Below are 24518 nucleotides of genomic sequence, written 5' to 3' on the forward strand. Positions count from 1 at the left end.
ACTGGCGCAGACAGATTTTGAAAAAGTGTCTTGCATATGTTCTAAGGCTGGCCATACATTATACAATTTTCCTTTAGATTTACCAAAACCATATAATATGAGGCCCAACCTCATAGTGCAACCAGGCAGACCCTTGCACTACATATCTGAAGGTAAATCCAAAGAAAATTAAAGAAAATTGTACAATGAATGGCCAGCTTAAATGCTGCACCACTTATAGAACTCATGCGGGATACTTTCACAAAATCTATCTCTGCACGCCATAGGAAAGTTGGTCTTAATTAGCTCCACTTTCGTAAGATATGAACTGTTGGTATTTTATTTTGAATTTGGTGAAGGTTTTGCACCAGAATGTAGAAGTGGAGAAAATTAGAACTACCTGAATTAGGCACGCGAGTTTCTGTCAGAACCAAAGCTGTCGCGCATATTCTTTGAATTATGCGCAACACATTATCAAGAGCAATTACAACCAGAAAAGTGGTGCTGCAGCTTTTTTTAAATCCCCCCCAGTGACGTTAGGCTGAGTTCACACTAACCGGCAGGCTGTGGTTTGGTGCCGGAAGTGCACTTTCAACCACCCGCAGCCGAATTGCGCTGCTCTTGTGAGATGTGTGGGGCTGCCGTTCATTCTGAATGACACCCCCACACATCTCAGCCCACAGTGTGATCGTGGGTGTAGGAACTCCAGGGAAACCGCATGGTCAAAAACATGGATTTTTAAAAAGATGCATGGACATTTTTCTTGCATGAAAAGCGGGCACAGCAGCCCATTCAAATGAATGGGCTGCCATGCATGCACAAACAAGGGCCACGCAGCCCACACTAGCGTGAACTAGGCCTCAGGCCTACTGCTTCACACTGCACTGCATTCATTTGAATGGGCTACCAAAAGCACAAAAGGTAGTGACAAGCATTACTTTTTCAGATTGCACCACACCCAACTGCATGATACTGCAGTAACTAATGCGCTGCTTTCTTGAGATGCTTTTGGGGTGCCATTAACAATTATTCTCACAATGGCAGCACTTTCACATGTGGTGTGGGAAACATCCATGGAAGAACATGCTTTTCCTGAACCGATCCTAACTGTACATAGAAGTTGGGTAGTTACTATGCACAGCTGCTCCCAATTCTCTCTGCTCTAGTTTTAGTAAATTCCCCCCAGTGTTTATTACAAACATAACGTTTTGTATTTGATCACTGTGTGCTGATCTCTCAAACTAGATAATGATATATTAATAAAAATTTGAGAATATAATAGTAATATAATATAAATATACAGAATATATATTGAAAAGAAATATAAAATAGTTAACACCCAAATGTTTTCTGAGGATGGTGAATAAGAACCTTCAAGCTGGAAGGAAATCAGTAATAAATGTTGACATTTACTATAAATACATATTTCACTCTGCACAGATAAATGACTAAAGGATGAACAATATAAAGATTTTGCATGTGTTAGGATGTATTTTTGGCAGCTGTCGCTGGCTTCCATGTGAATCATCAGGATTTGTCATTTAGGATGTCCAGGTGAGCTTAAAAGGGTTACTATGGTTATAATCTGATCCCCTTTCCTGACTCATTAACATGCATCAGTAGGCCCTCTTCCCCTGTTTGTTCTTTACAGAAGGATTTATTAGAATAAATGTGAACACACACAGGTACAAGTCCATTACACTTACCCCACTATGGTGGCCGTTTATGAAAGAGAGAAAAGCCGAGATCCTGATGATCACAACTGATCTCTCAGGTGTGCCAGTTATGAAGCTGAGGTGAGGAGCAGAGAACATTTTCTTCACTTCTTATTACAGGACACACCCTTCTGTCATTCACTTTTATATAGATGGACAATTTATGAAGGTGAGATCTGAAGATCTCACTGGCTATCACTTTCAAATAACTCTGTCCCAGATTCTCCAGCCCAGAGCTGTAGAATCTTGGTGATAAGCTGCTGTGATGTGAGGAAGAAGCCTTCTTTCTTCATAATATCAGCACCAGCGGGGTTAAACATTGATATAAATTATAACTATATATGTTTATGTATGTATATTTGTATATTATACTATATTTGTATATTAGCATATTTTATTTATAAATATATATACTTACACACATACAGTATAGTTATAGCGTATTGTCGTTTACAACGCATTCACATCTGAGCAATGCAGAATTGTTGGCAGAATTGCACAATTCTTGCCGCAATTCCAAATTGTGCTAAAATTGTGTTAAAATATGCAGTGCGCTTTTGGGTGTCATTCATTGTTAATGGCACCCCAAATGCTGTTATCAGACATGCATTTTGCAGCACATTTTGTCATTTGACAACGCACCAAAATGCGCATTGAAAACACACACAATACTTTATACCCAAAAAAGGTTAAGTATGGCTTTTTTGGGTCTTTTTAATGCACATTTGGGTGCAGGTTTTAACAAACATTTTGCTGCTTTCTTTAACCACCTCCCGTCCGGCCGTTGTATATAAACGGCCAGACGGTGGCAGTGCAGGGTCAGGTGGCCATTTATAAACGGTCTCCCTGCACCCTGCTTATGTGCGCTCCCTGGGAGCGCGCAGCACTGCAATCCGGTGCCCACTGTGTCCTCCGGACACAGTGGAACACCGATCGTCGGACAGGACCTCTGTGCGAGGTCCCGATCATGTGATCACTGATTGGCCAATCAGTGATCACATGCAGAGTAGTAAGCAAGATGTCACTTCTGACATCATTGCTTACTACGTGTGAAATCTGTGAATGATCACAGAGGTCACATGGTACAAGGCTATTCACAACAGCCTTGTACCATGTGACAAGCTGTAACCAATCACAGCTCACTCAGTAGTTCTCAATGGCTACAAGAATGCAGCTAGAGAGAAGGAGAAATGATTGCTTTTACAGCCTTTATGGGTGTAAAAGCATTCCGTGTAAAAAAAAAAAAAAATCTTCATCACCCCCCACAAGTTATACATTGTCACCATGCCACTATACTGCTAGGGTGACAGTATGTAAAAACAAAAACCATAAATAATAATATATATATATATATAAAAAAAAAAAAAAAAGTAAAAAAAAAGGTTTCAAAATTATAATTTTTGGTTATAAACTAATTTGGGGTTTTTTTTTACTAAAAAGATAACGGAATACATTTTGGCCAAGATTTATGATGAAATATTATTTATTTGCAAAATTTTTCATTTACATAGCAAAAAAAATAAAAATCCCAGTGGTGAAAAAATACCACCAAAATAAAGCTTTATCTGTCTCAAAAAAATGCACAAAATTCATATGGGTACAGTGTTGCATGACCGCACAATTGTCATTCAAGTGTGATAGCACTGAAAGCTGAATATTGGCCTGGACAGGAAGGGGGTAAAAGTGTCCGGACTGGAAGTGGTTAACACACAGTTTTAAAAAAATGTGAGTTGCATTTTTTATGTGCTTTTTGGTGCTTTTTTTTATTTTGATGTAAATAATGCTAAAATGCCCAATAAAGAGGAGCCAAAATACACATTTAAAGAATGTGCCAAAATGTGCGTAAAAACGTACCTGTGGTCAGTGCTTATTTTTGTCATGTAATTGCATGGTGTTTGTAACTTTGGTTTCACTGTTTAAGCTCAGGTGATCTGTAATCACACAATTATCACATGAAGCCCCTTCCGCCTTCTACTCAGATCTCAGCTGTTCGCAGAGGAAAAACTTCTCTCTTCTCCTTCTGAGAAGAAATGTTCTCCGCTTCATAAACGGGGACAGAAGAGAAGATGTTTCCCTGAGAACTGCAGAGAACTGAAATGAGGTAAATTATTTCTGCTTAATAAATGTACACCTAAGTTCTTTATTAGATTCACAGCTTTGAAGTCCAGGCTTTCCACACCGAGTCCCAACTGACCACTTGGGTGTCCTGGTCTTCATCATTTTTGGAATGAAAGTAGCTGGCTTAATATAGAGATTATAAGGAATTTCTTACTACCCAGAGGATATTGGTGGGACCGAAGTTCGAAGGACATTGTGAGGGACCGCCGAGCGGCACCACTAGCACTCCACTGGTCAGGCGTGCCCAGAGCGCGGAGTCTAAGCCCCAGGGTACTTGTTCACCAGGGCCCCTGATGGTGGGGATGGACTTGTAGTACCCCGAGACCAGGTCGCCTCTACTGAGCACACCTGTCAGTGGTAGTGGTGTTCGCCAGGGGCTCCAACCAGGGAGAGCCAGATGTGAGGAGGTCGGGTGACCCCGATGGGATGGATGGATGGATGGCTGAGCAAGTGCATAGTCAGACAGGCCGAGTCGGTATTGTAGAGGACGGTAAGGTACAAGGGAGCAGGCAGAGAATCGTCGGGTCACACGCCAGGTCAGCAGCAGGAGGTCAGATCTAATAAGGGGCATCCAGGGAGAGAGGTCAGGCAAGCAAGGGTCTGGGCAGGAGAAATCAGCAAGGTCAAAGGCAATCCGGGTCAATAACTTACTAGGCACAGGTACAGGAACACCGGAAGCAGGTAAGACCAGAAGGCAACGAAATGACAGCTCAGGGACCTTTAAATATCCCGCCCTGCGCTGCCATTGGTGCCCAGCGGGCGGCCGCGGCTTCTACTGCGCATGCGCGAACTCGAACGCCGCGGCCGGCCCGGACCTAGTGCCCGTGCGCTGGGTGGAGCAGTGCGCCTGCGCCGAGCCCATCGCGGCGGGGATCGAGGAGATCCCTGACATTGCCCCCCCCTACGGGCAACCTCCGGATGCCCACCCGATCTCTCCACCACGGGTGATCACGAAGAAACCCCCGGACAAGCCTAGGTGCATGGACATTATGGGCTGGCTCTCACGAATTGTCCTCAGGGCCGTAGCCCTTCCACTTGATGAGAAATTGGGTCTGGCCCCCCCTTCGTCGGCACTTCAGGATTGCCTCCACCTCGAATTCTTCTTCCTCTTCAACCGTTACGGCCTCCGGGGGCCTGGATTCCCGTTCTGGGAAGGCATCAGGGACTACTGGTTTCAACAGGGACACGTGGAAGACAGGGTGGATCTTGAGTGTCTCAGGGAGAACAAGTTCATAGGCCACCTCATTGACCATCCGTTTGATGCAAAAAGGGCCTATAAATTTAGGTCCCAACTTCTTTGACGGGCAGAGCAACCTCAAGTTCGACGTAGCCAGCCAAACCTTCTCTCCGGGCTGCAACACCAGATCCCCCCTTCGCTTCCTATTAAAAGCCCTCTTGTAGTCCTCTTGGGCTTGACGGATGGCTTCCTGTAGTTTCCTATTGTTGGAGGTGAAGAAGGTCAGTGCATCCTGTGTCGCTGGAATCGGGCATTCCGGGACCAAGTCCGGGAGGAAGACAGGATGAAACCCATAGTTGGCGAAGAACGGGGACTGTCCAGTTGCTGAATGGCAAGCGTTGTTGTACGCGAATTCTGCCAAAGGGAGGAGTGGCACCCAGTCGTCCTGAGAGAATGATGTGTAGCATCGAAGGTATTGCTCCAGGGTCTGATTGGTCCTTTCGGTCTGGCCATTGGTCTGAGGGTGAAAAGCCGAGGAAAGGGACAGCTTGATATCCAGGGCTTTGCACAATGCCCTCCAAAACCGCGAGGTAAACTGCACCCCACGGTCCGAGACGATGTCTTCGGGAACCCCATGCAGTCTAACGATCTCTCGAATGAAGACTTGCGCCGTCTCGGCTGCTGACGGGGTTTTCCGTAAAGGGATGAAATGGGCCATCTTGGACAAGCGGTCCACGACCACGAGAATTGCTGTGTGGTTCAGTGAAGGTGGAAGCTCGACTATGAAGTCCATGGAGATTTTCTGCCAGGGTCGTTCAGGGATGGGCAATGGACGTAGCAGGCCCCACGCCTTATTCCTTGAAGGCTTGTTCCGCTGGCAGATGGCACAGGAGCCCACGTAGTTCTTACAATCCTTGGCCATGTCCGGCCACCAGAAGGAACGTCGGAGAAGTTCCAGGGTCTTGACCGGCCCAAAATGTCCTGCCAGTGGATGGTCATGGCAATGTCCCAAGACTAAGGTTCGGGCATCCTCTGGCACCACAATCCGGTCCTCCCTCCTTGTTCTGGAGGGGGGCCCCATCGGAGGTGGACATTGCTGTGGATGCTCTCAGGATCTCGGAGTGAAGGTTTGTCTGAAGGGCCAAGAAATTTCCTGCAGGAAGAATAGTGTCGGGCACTGGAATCTCCTTGGTGTCCTCGTACATGCGTGACAACGCGTCAGGCTTCGTGTTTTTCGAGCCGGGCCTGTACGTGATGTGGAACTGGAACCTCGAGAAAAACAATGCCCATCTTGCTTGTCGTGGGCGTAGACGTTTGGCCGTCCTCAGATATTCCAGGTTCTTGTGGTCCGTGAATATCAGGATGGGGTGGGAGGCACCTTCCAGCAGGTACCTCCATTCTTCTAAAGCGGTTTTGATAGCCAGTAGCTCGCGATCCCCAATGTCGTAGTTCCTCTCCGCAGGGGTAAGTTTCCGTGAAAAGAATGCTACTGGGTGGAGTAATTCCTTGGCGCCCTTCCGCTGGGAAAGGATGGAGCCAACCGCGTTTTCAGATGCATCTACTTCTAAGATGTAGGGCAGGGAGGCGTCGGGATGGCCCAGAATGGGTGCCGAGGTAAATAACCTTTTTAGTGCTTCAAAAGCTTCCTGTGCCTCGGGCGTCCATCTGAATCGCGTCCCAAGCTTGGTTAACTGAGTGATGGGGGAGACCAGACCCGAGAAGTTCTTGATGAACTTCCGGTAAAAATTTGCGAACCCAATAAAACGTTGGACACTTTTCCTGTCCGTGGGTTCAGGCCAATCTAGGATCGCTGAGACCTTCTGAGGGTCCATTGCGACCCCCGTGGTGGAGATGATCAGACCCAGAAATGTAACGCTAGCCTGTTCAAAGCAGCATTTCTCTGCTTTAGCGTACAACCCGTGCTGCCGCAACCGCCCCAACACCTTTGATACATGTACCCTGTGCTCCCCCAGGGAGGATGAAAAAATTAAAATGTCGTCTAAGTAGACAATGACAAAGATGTCCAGGAAGTCCCTAAAGATGTCGTTCACAAAGTGTTGGAAGGTGGCTGGCGCATTGCACAACCCGAAAGGCATGACCAGGTACTCAAAATGGCCGAAACGGGTGCGGAAGGCCGTCTTCCACTCATCCCCCTCCCTTATGCGAACCAAATTGTAGGCTCCCCTTAAGTCCAACTTGGTAAACACTACTGCAGTTTTTAGGCTCTGGAATAATTCAGGTACCAGTGGTAATGGGTAACGATTTGTAATGGTGACCCTATTCAGCTCCCGATAGTCAATGCATGGCCTCAAAGTCTTGTCCTTCTTTTCTACAAAGAAGATCCCTGCACCTGCTGGGGAAGTGGAGGGACGGATAAATCCCTTTCGGAGGCTATCCTCAATATAGTCCTTCAGGGCCCCTAATTCTAGCTCAGAAAGGGGAAAAATTCGCCCGAACGGAATTTCCGAACCGGGCAACAGATCAATAGGACAGTCATATGGGCGGTGGGGGGGTAGAGCATCTGCTCCCCGTTCACTGAACACATCAAGAAACTCATGGTAGGCTGCAGGGATCACTTGTTTTAGGCTGTCATCCCCTTCAGAGCACAGGAGGACCTGGGGGACCTCCGGGCCCGAAGTTCGACACAGTTCCTGACAATATGGGGAAGGGAACGAGACAACCCCAGTCTCCCAGTCAATTTGGGGGTTATGGGCCCGCAACCAAGGGAGCCCCAGAATGACTGGGAAAAGGGGTGATGCAATAGCATCCAGGCGGAGGAGTTCCCGGTGCTGACCGGCAATGGAAGTCACAATGGAAGGGGTCTCCTGGTTAACCACCCCTGACTTTATCCGGGAACCATCAGCCAAAAAGATGTGAAACCCCTTCTCCTTTGGGCGGAGGGGAATACCCTGCTGGTGAGCAAAATTGATATCCACAAAACAGCTGCATGCCCCCGAATCAACTATGGCCGTCACCTCCACGGTCCTTTCTGAAAGCTGAAAGGAGAGGGGAACAACTAAGTACTGGGACGGGTTCATATTGCCAACAGATAAAGAAGATGAGGTGAACTTACTCAGTTTCTGCGGGCAGGAACGCACCATGTGACCAGCTTCGCCGCAGTACAGGCACAGATTCTGGAAGCGTCTGCGCTGGCGTTCCTCAGGCGATAGTTTAGGCCGAGCCAGGCCTAGCTGCATGGGTTCGGGAGCATCTTCAAACGGCAGGTTCTGGGTGCTTGGCCTAGTATGTTGACTGGATCCCTGAAATGACCCCCAGGGATTTCCGCGACCCTGACCAGACCTCTCCAATCTGCGCTCCCGTAGTCTACGGTCAATTTTGATGGTGAGTGCAATCAGGTCCTCTAATGTCTCGGGCACCTCCACCCGGGCGAGCTCGTCTTTCAGAGCCTCTGATAGGCCCATACGAAACTGGTGCAAAAGTGCGAACTCGTTCCAACGAGTGTCACCCATCCAGCGCCTAAAGTCAGAGGCGTATTCCTCAGCCGCCCGCCGACCTTGTCGGAGTGCGTATAATGTGGCCTCGGCCGAGGCTGCCCGTTGTGGGTCATCATATAAGATGGCCATAGCGTTAAAGAAGCTGTCGACCGTAACCAGGTGAGGGTCATTGTTTCCCCTTAGTCGGTGGGCCCAGTCTTGGGGTTCACCCTGCAACAGGGAGACAACAAACCCCACTTTCACTGATTCCGTCAAAAAGGTCCGTGGTTGCAGTTCAAAGTAGAGCAGACAGGAGTCACGGAATGACCGAAAGCGTGTGCGATCCCCATGGAAGCGCTCGGGTAAGGGTACTCGGGGTTCCGCCATAGGGAGTGATGTGGGAGGCCCAGGAGCCGGCTCATGGACTGCTGCGACCGGTGGTGCAGGAGCCGGGGCCTGTGAAACAGGAACAGATATGGTGCAGGCCTGAAACCGATTCTCGATCTGCAGACATCTGTCCTGTAATGTGTTTACAGCTTGCGTCAGGGTAGCCAGGTGCCTGCAAACCTCGTCCAACGGGGAGAGTCCTCCTCGAGGCTCAGTCATGGCCTTCTGGTACTGTGAGGGACCGCCGAGCGGCACCACTAGCACTCCACTGGTCAGGCGTGCCCAGAGCGCGGAGTCTAAGCCCCAGGGTACTTGTTCACCAGGGCCCCTGATGGTGGGGATGGACTTGTAGTACCCCGAGACCAGGTCGCCTCTACTGAGCACACCTGTCAGTGGTAGTGGTGTTCGCCAGGGGCTCCAACCAGGGAGAGCCAGATGTGAGGAGGTCGGGTGACCCCGATGGGATGGATGGATGGCTGAGCAAGTGCGTAGTCAGACAGGCCGAGTCGGTATTGTAGAGGACGGTAAGGTACAAGGGAGCAGGCAGAGAATCGTCGGGTCACACGCCAGGTCAGCAGCAGGAGGTCAGATCTAATAAGGGGCATCCAGGGAGAGAGGTCAGGCAAGCAAGGGTCTGGGCAGGAGAAATCAGCAAGGTCAAAGGCAATCCGGGTCAATAACTTACTAGGCACAGGTACAGGAACACCGGAAGCAGGTAAGACCAGAAGGCAACGAAATGACAGCTCAGGGACCTTTAAATATCCCGCCCTGCGCTGCCATTGGTGCCCAGCGGGCGGCCGCGGCTTCTACTGCGCATGCGCGAACTCGAACGCCGCGGCCGGCCCGGACCTAGTGCCCGTGCGCTGGGTGGAGCAGTGCGCCTGCGCCGAGCCCATCGCGGCGGGGATCGAGGAGATCCCTGACAGACATCGAGGACACAGTTAGGAAAGCTTAGATTTCAAAACGACAAATCTCATGAAGGATGCTGCAGAGACAAGTGTAGGTGATGCATTGCACTTACCTTTCATTCTTCTACATATTTACACTTCCCGGAGATCTGCTTTAAGGCTAGGTTCACACATATGCAGGTCCTAAGCAGTCCATTCATTTAAATGGGCTGCGTACCTGGGAAAAACGAGGAGAAAAACTACCCAACTTTTTTTTCAAAATGTGGCTGCACGAAACAGCATGGTGCGGCAGCAAATCCGAGAACCCACATTTTCCAATGTCTAAAGACGCCATTAAGAATTAAAGGCTAAAGAGCAGCATGTTTTGCTTGTGGACTGGGGAATGAGTGGTACACATTCTTCCTGTTTGTGACCACCGGGGCATTCTTCCTTCCAGTGACTGCCAGGGAAATCTTCCTCCCACTGTCCACCAGGACATTCTTCTTCCCACTGACTGCCAGGGCACTCTTATTCCTGCTGACCACCAGGGTGTTCCACCTCCCACTCTCCACCAGGGCATTCTTCCTCCCACTAACTGCTGACATTAAGTCATTCTTCCTCTCCCTGACCACCAGAGTATTCTTCCTCCCAAAGACCACCAGGGCATTCTTTCTCCTGCTGAAAGCCAGGGCATTCTTCCACCCACTGATTGCCAGGGCATTCTTCCTCCTAATGGTACAAGGCTATTCTTCCTCCCACTGACTGCCACTGCATTCTTCCTCGTAATGTCAACAAGGGCATTCTTCCCCCTAATAACTGCTCACATTGGGTCATTCTTCCTCCCAATGACCATCAGAGCACTTTTACTCCCAGTGACAACCAGGGCATTCTTCCTCCTAGTGAAATTGTTAGAGTGCTTCTCTCCCACTGTCCACTATCACCTGGGCATTTTTTCTGCCATTTCAAATACTTTTCCTTCCACTTAAACTAGATTATTTTTTCTGACCGCTGATATCACGTCATTTTTTTTCACCCACTGACCACAGACATCAGGCATTCTTTTCCCACCACTGACCAGCACTCTAAGGGGCACTATGACACAAACTTTTGACTGCTGCATACATACAGTACATTCATAAAGTATTCAGACCCCCTTTACTTTTTCCAACATTGTTATGTTGCAGCCTGATACTACAGTTGTTTAAAGCAGAGGTCTACCCAAAAGTGGGAAGTTCTACTTTAAGGCCTCCTCCCCCACTCCTGGTTATGAAATGGCACTTGGGGAATGGGGTGGGTACCTTTTTGGACAGGTTTCCGCTCCAACCACCTAGGCGATCATAAGCAGTAGTTCTACTCCCCCCCTCCCTCCCCACAGTCTTATGGGATATGTGAAAAGTCCCAGAAGACTGTGGGACAATATGCAACACAGCTCGTGCATGTGCATTTTGCACCTGTCTGTGAAGCCACAAGCTGTCACAGCTGAGGGCCCACAAGTAACATGCTGACACTGGGGACAGATGACAGGTGATGAAAACATCTGGGGTGAGCACACTGCTGGATCGTGGGATAGGTGAATGGCTGTTTATTAAAAGTCAGCAGCTACAGTTTTTGTTGCTGCTGACTTTCAATTTTTACACAGGAGACTGGAGCTCCTTTCAATTAATTTTTTCCCCATTAATCTGCACTCAGTACCCCATAATGAGAAAGTGAAAACTGAATTTTAGAAATGTTTGAAAATGTATGAAAAAGGAAAAACTGAAATATCACTTGGTACAAGTATTCAGACCCTTTGCAACAAAACATGACACTTAGCTCAGGTGCCTTCCATTTCTCTTGATCATTAATGAGATGTTTCTACACCTTGACTGGAGTCCACTTGTGAAATTAAATTGATTGGACATAATTTGGAAAGGCATACACCTCTCCATAAAAGGCCTCACAGCTGATAGTGTATACTGTATCAGAGCAAAAGCCATGAGATCAAAGGAAATGCATGCAGAGCTTAGAGACAAGATTATTGCAAGGCACAGATTTGAGGAAGGCTACAAACAATTCCTACAGCGCTGAAAGTTCTCAAGAGCACAGTGGTCTCCATAATTCTCAAATGGAAGGGGTTTGGCACAACCAGGATGCTTCCAAGAGCTGGTTGCACAAACTGAGCAATCGGGGAGAAGGGCCTTAGTAAGGTAGGTGACCTGCAATTGGTCACTATGACAAAGTTCCATAAGGACAACCATCACTGAAGCCCTCCACCGATCTGGGCTTTATGGCAGAGTGGCTAGACGGAAGTCTCTCCTCAGTGCAAAACAGATGAAAGCCCGTTTGGAGTTTGCACAAAAGCACCTGAAGGACTCTTCGACTATGAAGAACAAGATTCTCTGGTCTGATGAAACCAAGATTGAACTGTATGGCGTCAATTCTAAATAGTATGCCTGGATGAAACCAGGAACCTCTCATCACCTGCCCAATACCATCCCAACAGTAAAGCATGGTGATGGCAGCATCATGCTGTAGAGGTGGTTTGGGGGTTGAGAGAAAACTCAATGGAGCAAAGTGCAGAGATATCCTCAATGAAAACCTGTTCCACAGCACTCAGGACCTCAGACTGGACCAAAGGTTTGCCTTCCAACATGACAACAATCCTCCGCACACAGCCAAGACAACACAAAAACGACTTAGGGACAACTCTGTGAATGTCCTAGAGTGGCCCAGCCAGAGCCCTGACTTGAACCCTATTGAACATCTCTGAAGAGGTTGTCCACCGACGCCTATCCAAACTGGTTGAGCTTGAGAGGATTTGCAAAGAAGAATGGCAGAAAATCCAGGTGTGCAAAGCTTGTTGCATTATACCCATATAGACTTCAGGCTGTAATTGCTGCCACATGTGCTTCAACAAACTACTGGGTAAAGGGTCAGAATACTTAAGTACATGTGATATTTCAGTTTTTTTTCATTATAATAAATTCAGACATTTCTAAAATTCTGTTTTCACTTTGTCATTATGGGGTACTGAGTGTAGATTATTGAGAAGGGGTACAGAGTGTAGATTAATAAGAAAAGAATGAATTTAAACTACTGTAGTATCAGGCTGCAACATAACAAAATTTAAAAAACTGAAGGGGGTCTATATACTTTATGAATATACAGTCATGGCCAAAAATATCGGTACCCCTGCAGATCAGATAATGCACCACTTCGCCCAGAAAATTGTTGCAATTACAGATGCTTAGACATTCTCATGTCTATTTCTTCCGTTTGTATTGGTATGACACAAAAAAGTGGAGAAACAAAAATGCAAATCTAACACATTCCACGCAAAACTCCAAAAATGGACTGGGCAAAATGATTGGCACCTTCTTAAAATTGTAAGAAATAATTGCATTCCATGTTTGTGATGCTCCTGTAATTTGTAATTAAACTCACCTGTATCAATTAACAGGTGCTGAAATAATAGAAATAACACCGGCAACCACTTAAAATGGTGAAAAATTGACTAAACCTTTCTGTTGTGTGTCTCTGTGCACCTCATGAAGCATGGAGAAAAGTAAGAGCAGCAAAGAATTTTTTGAGCATTTGAGGACAAAAATTGTGGAAAAGCATGGACAATCTCAAGGTTACAAGTCCATCTCCAGAGATCTTAATGTTCCTGTGTCCACTATGCTCAACATTGTCAAGATGTTTACAACCCATGGCAGTGTAGCAAATCTCCCTGGACATGGATGAAAGAGAAAAACTTGATCAAAGATTGCAATGAAGGATTGGTCGAGTGGTGGGTAAGGAACCTCGATCAACTTGCAGAATAGTTCAAGTTGACCTTCAGGCACAGGGTACAACTGTGTCAGCTCACACTACAAGTTGCCATCTGAATGAATAGGGATGCTGTGTTAGGAGACCCAGGAGGACCTCACTGCTGACACAGAAATATAAAAAAGCCAGATTGGAGTTTGCCAAATCTAACCTGAGGAAGCCAAAATCCTTTTGGGAGAATGTGTTGTAGACAGATGAAACAAAATTACAGTTTTCTGGTAAAGCAAATCATTCTACTGTTTTCGGAAAAAGAAATGAGGCCTTAAAGAAAAGAATACAGTCCCTACAATCAAACATGTTGCAGGTTCACTGATGTTTTGGGGTTGCTTTGCTGCTTCAGGCATTGGATGTCTTGACCGTGTGCATGGCATTATGAAATCTGCAGACTACCAAAGAATTCTGGGGTGCAATGTAGGGCCCAGTGTCAGAAAGTTGGGTCTCTGTCTGAGGTCATGGGTCTTACAACAGGACAATGACCCAAAACACACTTCAAAAACCACCTAGAAATGGTTTCAGACAAAATGATGGAGAGTACTAAAATGGCCAGCAATGAGTCCAGATCTTAATCCCATAGAGCACCTGTGGAGAGATATCAAAACAGCAGTTGGGAAAATGAACCCTTCCAATCTGAAAGACCTGGAGCAGTTGGCAAAAGAAGAGTGGTCCAAAATTCCAGTAGAGAGGTGTAAGAAACTCATTGATAGTTATTTTTTCTAAGGGGTGTGCTACCAAATAGTAAATTGAAGGTGCCAAGAATTTTGTCCAGTCCATTTTTGGAGTTTTGGGTGGAATCTGTCAGATTTGGCTTTTTGTTTCTCCACTTTTTTGTGTCATACCAATATAAACAAAAGAGATAAACATGAGAACACCTAAATATTTGTAACTGCAACAATTTTCTGGGTGAAGTGGTGCATTATCTGACAGAAATGCAAGGGTGCCAATATTTCTGGCCATAATTGTATATAGATTGTGTTACATAGCCCTTTACAGAGTGCTAACCATACATCTGACCATTGTGCTTACTGTGTCAATGGTTGTTGCTTGTTATGTAGCTTCCATCTGGTAGGCTCAGAAAAATGTTGGCTGTCTGTCTATATTTTGTTTTATTTTTTTTTAATGGTCCATTAGGTTTATGTGCATCTGTGACATGCTTACTCATAACACAGTAATTATGGAATATTATGTGCATGTAAAAACTGTAGCAAATGTGTGCACTGTATACTGTGATAAGGCTCACATTCTATTCAACCATGTCTTTTAAAGCAATGCTCAATTGTTTGCTTAATTTAGCCACACCTAATTGTTGCAGTGGCAGCATGTTAGGCCTCCCCCTTCCCAGAGTGTCCATCTTTCTCAAATTCAAATGTTGTAAAGCATGCTGTAGGTATACTCTGTTAAACGGACACTTCAGCCTACTGCAAAAAACTCAGAATAGAACATAACGAAAAAATAAAAACATAAGCGGGCACTTGCAATAAACACTTTTGGAGGTTCCATTGAGAAACTCAGATGCTTGGGGCCACTTAGCAAACATTGGAATTATTGTATGGGTAAAACATACTGAACTGTGGATAGACTGGAAGGAAGTATGTACAGTATATTTGTGTTATGAGATAATATAACTCACCTATGACGATGGTAGTATCTTTTCAAGAAGGGATGAGGAGCTGCGCCCACAGCAAAATTACTGCTTCCAGTGTCAACTAGAATATTAAGCTAAAAGGGAGAAAAAAAAGCAAATAAAAACAACCTTCTAGTTTGAGGAAATACTCAATGATCTATATAAATCTGCAAGGTGGCAGTAGGCAGCAAAGTATATAAATGTACAAAAATGATTGTATAATAATATTACTAAATTACTTCTATTTTTTTTATATATGTAACAACATTTTCACGTACACAATGTGGTTAAGATTTTCCAGATTTAATTATTTTAAATGGCACTTAAAGTGGTTGTAAACCTTAGACATGAAATATGAAAAAAGCATATCCCTGTATAGTGTGTACTTGTCTCAATCCAGTTTTCCTGACACCAAGAGAAAAATGGTGACAGGGTAGGGACCTCCAGCAGATTGACAGCCTCAGCTCTGTTCCTATAAGCTGTGTGAAGGGGAGAGTCTCTTTCCTCCAATCAGCCCTCAGAGCTCTCCTCACTGAGCGCTATAGAGTGTAATTTCAGCTCTCCACTAATTTTTTTTCTGATGGCTCAGACAAGCTGTATAAATTCTGCTTTTTGAATAGATGTAGAGAAGAGAAGACTGCAGATACACAGGTACAATCAAACAATCAACTCACAAGCAGCCTCACTGAGTGTAAAAAAACATGGGTTTTGGACAAAATGTATATAGTTTAGCTTTTAGGCAATCCTCTTCCCATGAAAATGTTTGCTTTCTCAGTCTTTGAAGGAGAACTATAACCAGCTAATCAGGCAATCTTGAAAATCCTCTACTTTTGAACAAGCTTAGCCTAAATCTCATTCCTGTCCATCTTAACATATGCAGCTAATAGGGAAACAAATTAAATATCTCACTGGACTTAAATCACATACTTCATACATTATACTCTACATATGTTAATCAGCGTACCATGTGCACTCAGGCATACAAGATCATGATTACGTATGCCTGAGTGTTAGTGGACAGCAATATACTGTATGTCCTGTTTGGCCAACTTGGGACATTTTATTTTCAATAGGTTTTTATTGTCTTTTTTAAAAAATATTTCAAGTACAGGATACAAATTAAACCGCTTTCAAAGACATAACAAGGTTTTGACTAAAAACAGTAGCCAATAGCAGTTTTACATGTATGAAATATGGTTAGGGTAGGTAACAATTAGGAAAACATGTCTTATAACAGAGGTAGAACAAACATTACATGTCGGATAGGTAATTGGTGCATAAAAAAGTTGTTCGGTGGTAGATCAACAACCAACATAATTAACAAGAACTATAGAGATGAAGATATGCTAAAATGCTGGCAAAATAGGAGATATGATGACATCAAATAGTTCAGAAGGCAGCCCTGCGGAGGAGCCGAAAAACAGAGATGAAAATAAAGGGGAGGAAGGGAAGAGGAAAGGTGAGTAAGGAATGGACGTTCGAAACACTTGTGTTCAGTTAGTGAGGTATAATTGGGTTATAGTGAAATAAAGCTATTTGCTGAGATTTTCGGGTGGGCATATTGAATCCACGGAGTCCAAATCTTAAGGAATCTCTTATGGGTATCTGACAGTATACTAGCCAGTTTTTCATTTATTAGAAAGAAGTCAAGGCGGCAAAGGACTTCTGTGAAGGACACAAATTGCTGCTTCCAGGTTTTCGCTATGGTTTGTTTAGACGCCAATAGTATGTGGGTGGCTAGTTGAAATTTGTGTTTAGACAGACCCAGAGGTTTTAGGGTTAAGATAGTGTACCACAGGTCTCTCTGGAAGGAGTAGGTAAGTAATGATTTAAGTAATTTGATGAGTTTTGACCAAAATCGGGAGATCATAAAGCATGCCCACCAGATTTGTAGGACATCGCCCGGTGTGTTACAGCCACAAAAACAGGTGTTGGGGGCTGATGAATGGATTAAAGCTTGGTGGGATAGGACAAGATACCATCTTGTCACTGTTTTAAAGGCCGATTTCATGGTGAGGGCATTGATAGAGCATGAGGTCATGGTTGACCTTATCTATGACAAACATGCATGATCTTTAGAGCCTTTGAGGTACCTTTCCCATCTAGACAACTTGGGACACTTTCATGGTGCCCGTCATAAAAATTCATGCAAGGCCCCTTTCCAATGACCGGTTTGGTTGGGTCCGCTTGATCATTTTTCAGGTGGACCTTATCTGACCATCCATTCTCCAATCTAATCCCATAAAAACAAATGTAAAGAAATCTGTTCCCCTCCTTCTGCCCGGATCAGAGGGAAGTTGGGTGTAAATGGACAGCTGGTATGTTTACATCCGACTGCTCATAGAGCAGAGTGGGCTTTGTCCATGTCCACTCTGCTTAAAGTGAGCCTACCTGTCATTCATCCACTCTACTCTGCTCACCAGGTGATCAGCAGTTAGATCCCCTGCTGAGAAAAACAGATCTGGCCCATGTGAAAGGGGCCTAATGGAGATGTACAAAGGCAGACATGCTTCATGCAAGTGTAGGCTGTATGACAACTAATGGTGCACTGAAATGAAAATTCTGGTGCCGAAAACGAAAATTCAAAATGCACTTGGCCAAAAACCAAAACCAAAATGCACAGTTTTTAAAAATGAATATATTTTTTTTTGGAAAAAAATACACTGATTAAAAAAAACAAAATAAATCCAATATATACCCCAATTTTTTTGTAAAATATGAAAGAGGATGTTACGGCGAGTAAAAAGATACCCAACATGTCATGCTTTAAAATTCCGCACGCTCGTGGAATGGTGTGAAACTGCGATACTTAAAAATCTCCATGGGTGATGCTTTGAAAATTTCTACAGGTTAGCAGTGTAAAGTTAAAGAGGAGCTCTAGTGCTAGAATTATTGCTCTTGCTCTGACGTTCGTGGCGATACCTCACGTGTGTGATTTGAACACCGTTTTACATATGTGGGCATGGCCTACATATGTATTCACCACTACGTGCGAGCATGGGGGGACGGGGGCACTTTAAACTACTTGGTTTTTTTGCACTGTCCCTTTAAAAAAAATGTAATCACTTTTATTCTTATCAAAAGAAATGCATGCATCCCTTGTGATAGAAATAATTAGTGACAGGTCCTCTTTATGGAGAGGTCAATAAGACCCCACATCTCTCCTCTACAATGTAAAGCATTGGATCAAAATAAAGCATTGATCTAGTGCTTTAAAAAAAAAATGGCAGGAATGGGAAGTGACATCGCTCCAGTCCTCCAAGGACATAGAGATGAGTGACGGCCATCTTTCCTTCACTCATCTCTGTGCCCACCACTGGGATTGATGGTTTCTCAGGCAAGGCTGAGAACTACCAAGCGGCGGCAGCGACGGGCAGGCGGGGTTTTTTTGGCACCTGTATCAGTGCTTTTTTTCATTTCAGCCAAAGGCCGAAAGGGGTGTTTTCGGCTGAAACAATTTGGCCACCGAAATTATATTACTCTGGTCACAGTGTGTTAGAAAAAAATCATTAAAAAGAAAAAAAAAAAAACATTGAAAAAAATTATAATTTTTTTTCGTACTGTCACCAGTCAGTGTCTGTGATCACCACCACACCAGTTATGACGATGCTGTACTGCACCGGTGACAACATGTAGAAAAAAATAGTGAAAAAATATATGGTATTTTTCACTCCATAAGACTGTCAGAATACCGGGCAGGCCGTTCAGCTCTTTTCTGCAGGAGGACCTCAGGAGGACCTCACCTGTTCCTCGGGTCCAGCGCTGTACAGTCTTCCCGCGCCGGCATCTCTCAGCCGGGTGCCCACTGCGCATGTGCGAGAAGCGCTGCGCTTTGTGAATGGTCTGGCGTCTTCTGGGACACATGACAGGTCCCAGAAGACGCTGGGCCATTCACAAAGCGCAGCGCTTCTCGCGCATGCGTAGTGGGCACCCTGCACAGCTAAAGGGAGAACAACTCCGCAGAAGTGGGAGCGGGTACCTGTCAAATTCAGGTACCCGGTCCCCTCCCTCCCCAAAGGTCCGCAGTCTCTGGTCATCCCCTGTAGTGTCTGCAGTCTCTGGTCATCTGTACTGTGTCCGCAGTCTCTGGTCATCTCCTGTACTGTGTTCGCAGTCTCTGGTCATCTCCTGTACTGTGTTCACAGTCTCTGGTCATCTCCTGTACTATGTCCGCAGCCTCTGTGCATCCCCTGTACTGTGTTTGCAGTCTCTGGTCATCTCCTGTACTATGTCCGCAGTCTCTGGTCATCTCCTGTACTGTGTTCGCAGTCTCTGGTCATCTCCTGTACTATGTCTGCAGTCTCTGGTCATCTCCTGTACTGTGTCCGCAGTCTCTGGTCATCTCCTGTACTGTGTTTGCAGTCTCTGGTCATCTCCTGTACTGTGTTCACAGTCTCTGGTCATCTCCTGTACTATGTCCGCAGCCTCTGGGCATCCCCTGTACTGTGTTCGCAGTCTCTGGTCATCTCCTGTACTGTGTCTGCAGTCTCTTGTCATCTCCTGTACTGTGTTCGCAGTCTCTGGTCATCTCCTGTACTGTGTTCGCAGTCTCTGGTCATCTCCTGTACTTTTGTTCACAGTCTTTGGTCATCCTCTGTACTGTGTCTGCAGTCTCTGGTTATCCCCTGTACTGTGCCCGCAGTCTCTGGTCATCCCCTGTACTTTGTTCACAGTCTCTGGTCATCTCCTATACTATGTCCGCAGCCTCTGGGCATCCCCTGTACTGTGTCCGCAGTCTCTGGTCATCTCCTGTACGGTCCGCAGTCTCTGGTCATCTCCTGTACTGTGTCCGCAGTCTCTGGTCATCTCCTGTACCGTGTACGCAGTCTCTGGTCATCTCCTGTACTGTGTCCGCAGTCTCTTGTCATCTCCTGTACTATGTCCGCAGTCCCTGGTCATCTCCTATACTATGTCTGCAGTCCATTGGTTAAGAATATTTTTTTCCTGTTTTTCTCCTCTAAAACCTAGTGCGTTTTATGGTCAGGTGCATCTTATGGAGCGAAAAATACGGTAAGTAAAATGCTTGCTTGAAGCAATGAAATTCATTGCTATAAGCAATCATAATGTGTTACTATGGTAACATTATATTACTCTGGTCACAATGTGTTATAAAATAATATTAATTAAAAAAAAGAAAAAAGTATTAAAAAATGTAAAAAATATTTAATACCTATGATGATGCTGTACTGCAATAGTCACAGTATGTAAAAAAAAAAAGTAATTTTTTCATTTAATTTCTTCATTTTCACAAAATTATGACAAAAAATGGCAACTCTTAGTAAATACTTCAGACTGTCTACTTTCCAAAAAGGGGTAATTTGGGGGATATCTGTACCATCCTGACATTTTTGAGCATCAAGAAATGAGATGGACCATCAGTACAGCAGGATTGATTGATTTTCAGATACATACAAAAATTTGTGGACTCAATAACTTTCCTACAGACTTAATAATATATACTGATTTGGGTTATTTTCACCAAAGAAATGTAGCAGAATACATTTTGGCCTAAATTTATGACGAACAAATATTTATTTGCAAAATGTTATAACAGAAACAGAATAACGCGTTTCTTTTCAAAATGTTTTAGTCTTTTATTTTGTCAAAAAATAAAAAGCCTAGTGGTGATCAAATACCACCAAAAGAAAGCTCTCTTTTTGTGAACAAAATGATAAAAATTTAGTTTTGGTACAGTCTTGCATGATCGAGCAATTGTCATTCAAAGTGCAACAGTGCTCAAAGCTGAAAATTGGCCGTGGAAGGAAGAGGGTAAAAGTGTTCGGTATTGAAGTGGTTAAAAGGCGAACACCCCTCCCCCGGGAATATTTTATTTCCTCCATGTTGTCCAGGTAGATCTCAACCTCTGAAAGATTGCCTACCCCTGTTCTAGAATATCTGTTATCTGAAAATCAACTTGACTGATCAGTTTGCTCCTCTGAAACAGAAAGTGTTATAATGAGGCCATCTAGCCACTAGACCGGCACTGGACATAACTGGAGAAAATGGAACCAGTCAAACTTGTTTGAAATACGGCTGTTCGAGGCTTAACTGTAGGTAAACACCAGACTTCAACACTAAAAAACTTAATATACTATCAATACAAGTCTGGCATAAAATTCCTCAGTATTATTTATTCATTGTGCAAGACAACACATGAAAGTACTAATGTTCTGTATGTCAGTGGAACCATTCAAGAAATAGGGGCCCGGTTGAGAATTCCAGAACTAGGCCCACTTACTATGACCCCACACCCTTATTGTGCAGTACATAATCTTTTGGGGCTGAAAAAAAGTAAACAAAAATTGTGTTCCCCTACATACCTTGACCTCTAACCATAGCCTACGCCCTAAAATTGACGCTTATAGTAAAATTCCATGAAAAACCTAACTGATATTAAAAATGTCCCCTCCTAACACCTCTTCTGACAGACCTGTGTAAGACAGCTCTAGTTACCTATTTTAAGCCCCCTCCAGTCCAGTCACGTGATCCAACTCCCCCGTGTTAGCCAGTGGTGCCTGCAGGGGAGAGGAGGGAGCACCTGCAATGGATGGGCTAATGGAGCCTATGGATGGTGTCACCACGCCCAACCATTTGCTGCCATTACCATTTGTCGAGCGCTCTCGCCTCTTCTCCCCTGTAGCTGGCGCTAGCTGATGATCTGTGAAGCTGCTTTTCATATTTTGTTCCCTTTTCAATGTCACAGCTCATGCTCACAGCCGTAAATAGAATTGTGTTTTTGGCAGTACAGCTTTTTGGTTTAGGGATCTGAATGCAGGTCTATGGTTTTCTATGGGCCAATTAACATGGGCTGTAAAGATCAGAAAAACTGCTCTGTGTTCAGACTCATAAAATCTAAATTAAGAAATCAGCACCGGAGGTCAATGATTGATATGAATACACAGGGCTGCTGTTACAAATCACAGGGCCTCATACAGCCTACCTGACACATTGATATTTTAGGTAGAAATACTCTAAAATAATTATTAGAGGGCACAAACACAACAAAATGACTAATAAATCTAAAAGGTAAAACTCTATTAATGAATAAATCTCTGCGTGTGAATGAGGTCTTGGGGTTCATTCACATGAGCGCTGTGGCCTGTAGAGTGTAAAATCAGCAGTTTGTTTATGTGGCTGGAGCCTCCTGGAGCTGTGTGCAGGCAGCTTATGTTACCCTGTGATGACACAGCAGATGTAGGAACACAGCCACAGGCTGTAATTTGACAGGTGTGCGGGTGCAGATGTACAGCCCCGAACATAGACAGTGTGCATTCAGGGCCACTCACCCCACACCTATCAGATTAGGGCCTGTGGCTGTGTTCATACCCAGCTTACTTAGCCACCAACCAACCGAATTATCCTGTCTAACAGTTCACTTTAAAGACAAGGTTTTAGTTTGCACTTCGCTGCACCCCAGTATTTGCAGTTCCTTATTCTATAAATTTTGAGAGCCTCCATAGTAGAAACACATGTATAATAATAGATAGATTGAGGGTAGATAAGCAGTAGCGGGGCACTGACACCCAGCATATTCCCATGGAGTAACAAGCAGATTCATCCATATAAACAATCTACTCATTCACATGGCCAGAGCCCTTATGGCCCATTCACATGAGAGGTTGGAGGGCAGTAAAATCCTACTGTTGAACTGTGTTTTTTCTGCCCCCCAATGCTACTCCCTTTAGCTGCAGAGGCAGTGGCTGGGAGCGTGCACATGCAACAGCCGTGAAGCTTTGTAAATAGTAAAAGGTATATGAGCGCTGGGTGACAACTAGCTAAATACAGGTGGGAGCAGCCAGCATGGGAGAGGAAACAACCTCAGATCCTCCAGATAATGCCAAAGATAAACGTATCAACTATATCCAATAAGCTCTGTTGCTATTTATTCAAAACCACAGTCACAACGGTCACGAAAGTTTATTATTGCTCACTGTGTCACAACAGTCACATTGATCCGCATGTGTTATTAAGTTCCAATACTGTGAGATACTATCTGCACACTGTAACTAATATTGAGCGCCGCATTTGTACGTTTATCTTTAGCCGTGAAGCTTTGCTTTTCAGCCAGTGGAATTATACCCCCTCTCATGTGACCTATTCAAGTGAAAGGTGCTGCTCTGAAAATGCCCCACAACCGCGTGCAATGCACATGGTTGCAGTGTGCTAGTGCACGGTTAAAGCAGTTGTTGAGGAGGCAATATGAACGCCAAACGCTCTTCAGAGAGCAAAGCACATGTAAATGAGCCCTTAATTACTTCTCCATCACATCTAACAACGCTACCATCAAACCCGCCCTGCAGGCCAGAGTACTTGGTGTCATTCTGGACTCCAACCTATAATTCCAGCCCCAAGTCCAATCTTTAACAAACTCGTGCAGACTCCACCTCCGCAACATCGCCAAAATCCGCACGTTCCTAACCCCAGAAAACACTAAGCAGCTCATCCACTCCCTCATCATATCACGACTCGATTACTGCAACTCCCTCCTCACTGGCCTGCCTCGCCGCTGGCTATCCCCGCTTCAGTCGATCCTGAATACGGCTGCCAGACTCATTCACCTTTCCAACCGCTTCATCTCCGCCACCCCCCTCTGCCAATCCCTCCACTGGCTTCCGATTGCGCAACGGATCAAATTCAAAATCCTAACACTGACGTACAAAGCCGTCCACCACACTGCCCCGTACTACATCACTGACCTAATATCCAAGTACCGCCCAGCACGCACACTCCGCTCCTCACAAGACCTCCTTCTCTCTAGTTCCCTGGTCTCCTCCTCCCATGCCCGCCTCCAGGACTTCTCCAGGGTGTCACCCATCCTCTGGAACTCCCTGCCCCAACCCATCAGATTATCACCTACTCTCCTCTCCTTTAGGAGCACCCTGAAAACAGATTTCTTCAGGGAAGCCTACCCCACCCCCTGCTAACTTGCCGACCTCCTCCACCCTTCCTACCACTCCATCCCCCACAGCTATCTCCTTCTGTGCCACCATCCCCTCCCTCCTAGATTGTAAGCGCGAAAGAGCAGGGCCCTCGATCCCCTCATGTTTTGCATTGTATTGTTATTGTTCTGTCACATCTTGTGTCCCCCTTTGTAATGTACAGCGCTGAGCGAACTATTGGCACTTTATAAATACTGTATAATAATAATAATAATTTTTTTTTAAATTAGTGTTTAATTTTTTTTTTAAAAGCCCTGTTTGCGGGTCTCTGGTGATGTTCCACTTTTGAGACAGAGAAAAAAACTGAGGACATAGATTCCCTGGTCCCTTTCTCTGCAGCCTCACCTGCACTGGAGAGGAATAAATAGGAAGTACTCTGATTCTCCCTCTTCATTCACTAACTGAAGCATAGTAAACACAGTGCTTCAGTTATGAATGACACAGGAGTGATTGG

General features: G+C 45.1%; 1 protein-coding gene across 1 annotated transcript in view; it reads right to left on the minus strand.

The window, feature by feature from the left end:
• BACE1 (beta-secretase 1) overlaps positions 1–24518 on the minus strand; it is an 87563-nt gene that overhangs the window by 41727 nt on the left and 21318 nt on the right. The window contains exon 2 of the mRNA XM_089678612.1: positions 15132–15220. Coding sequence (XP_089534738.1) covers positions 15132–15220 — 89 coding nt within the window. The remainder of the gene's footprint in view (positions 1–15131; positions 15221–24518) is intronic.

This window comes from Staurois parvus, unplaced genomic scaffold (assembly GCF_062004578.1).
Source record: "Staurois parvus isolate SC_StPar_1 unplaced genomic scaffold, SC_StPar_1.0 ptg000207l, whole genome shotgun sequence".
Classification (NCBI taxonomy): domain Eukaryota; kingdom Metazoa; phylum Chordata; class Amphibia; order Anura; family Ranidae; genus Staurois; species Staurois parvus.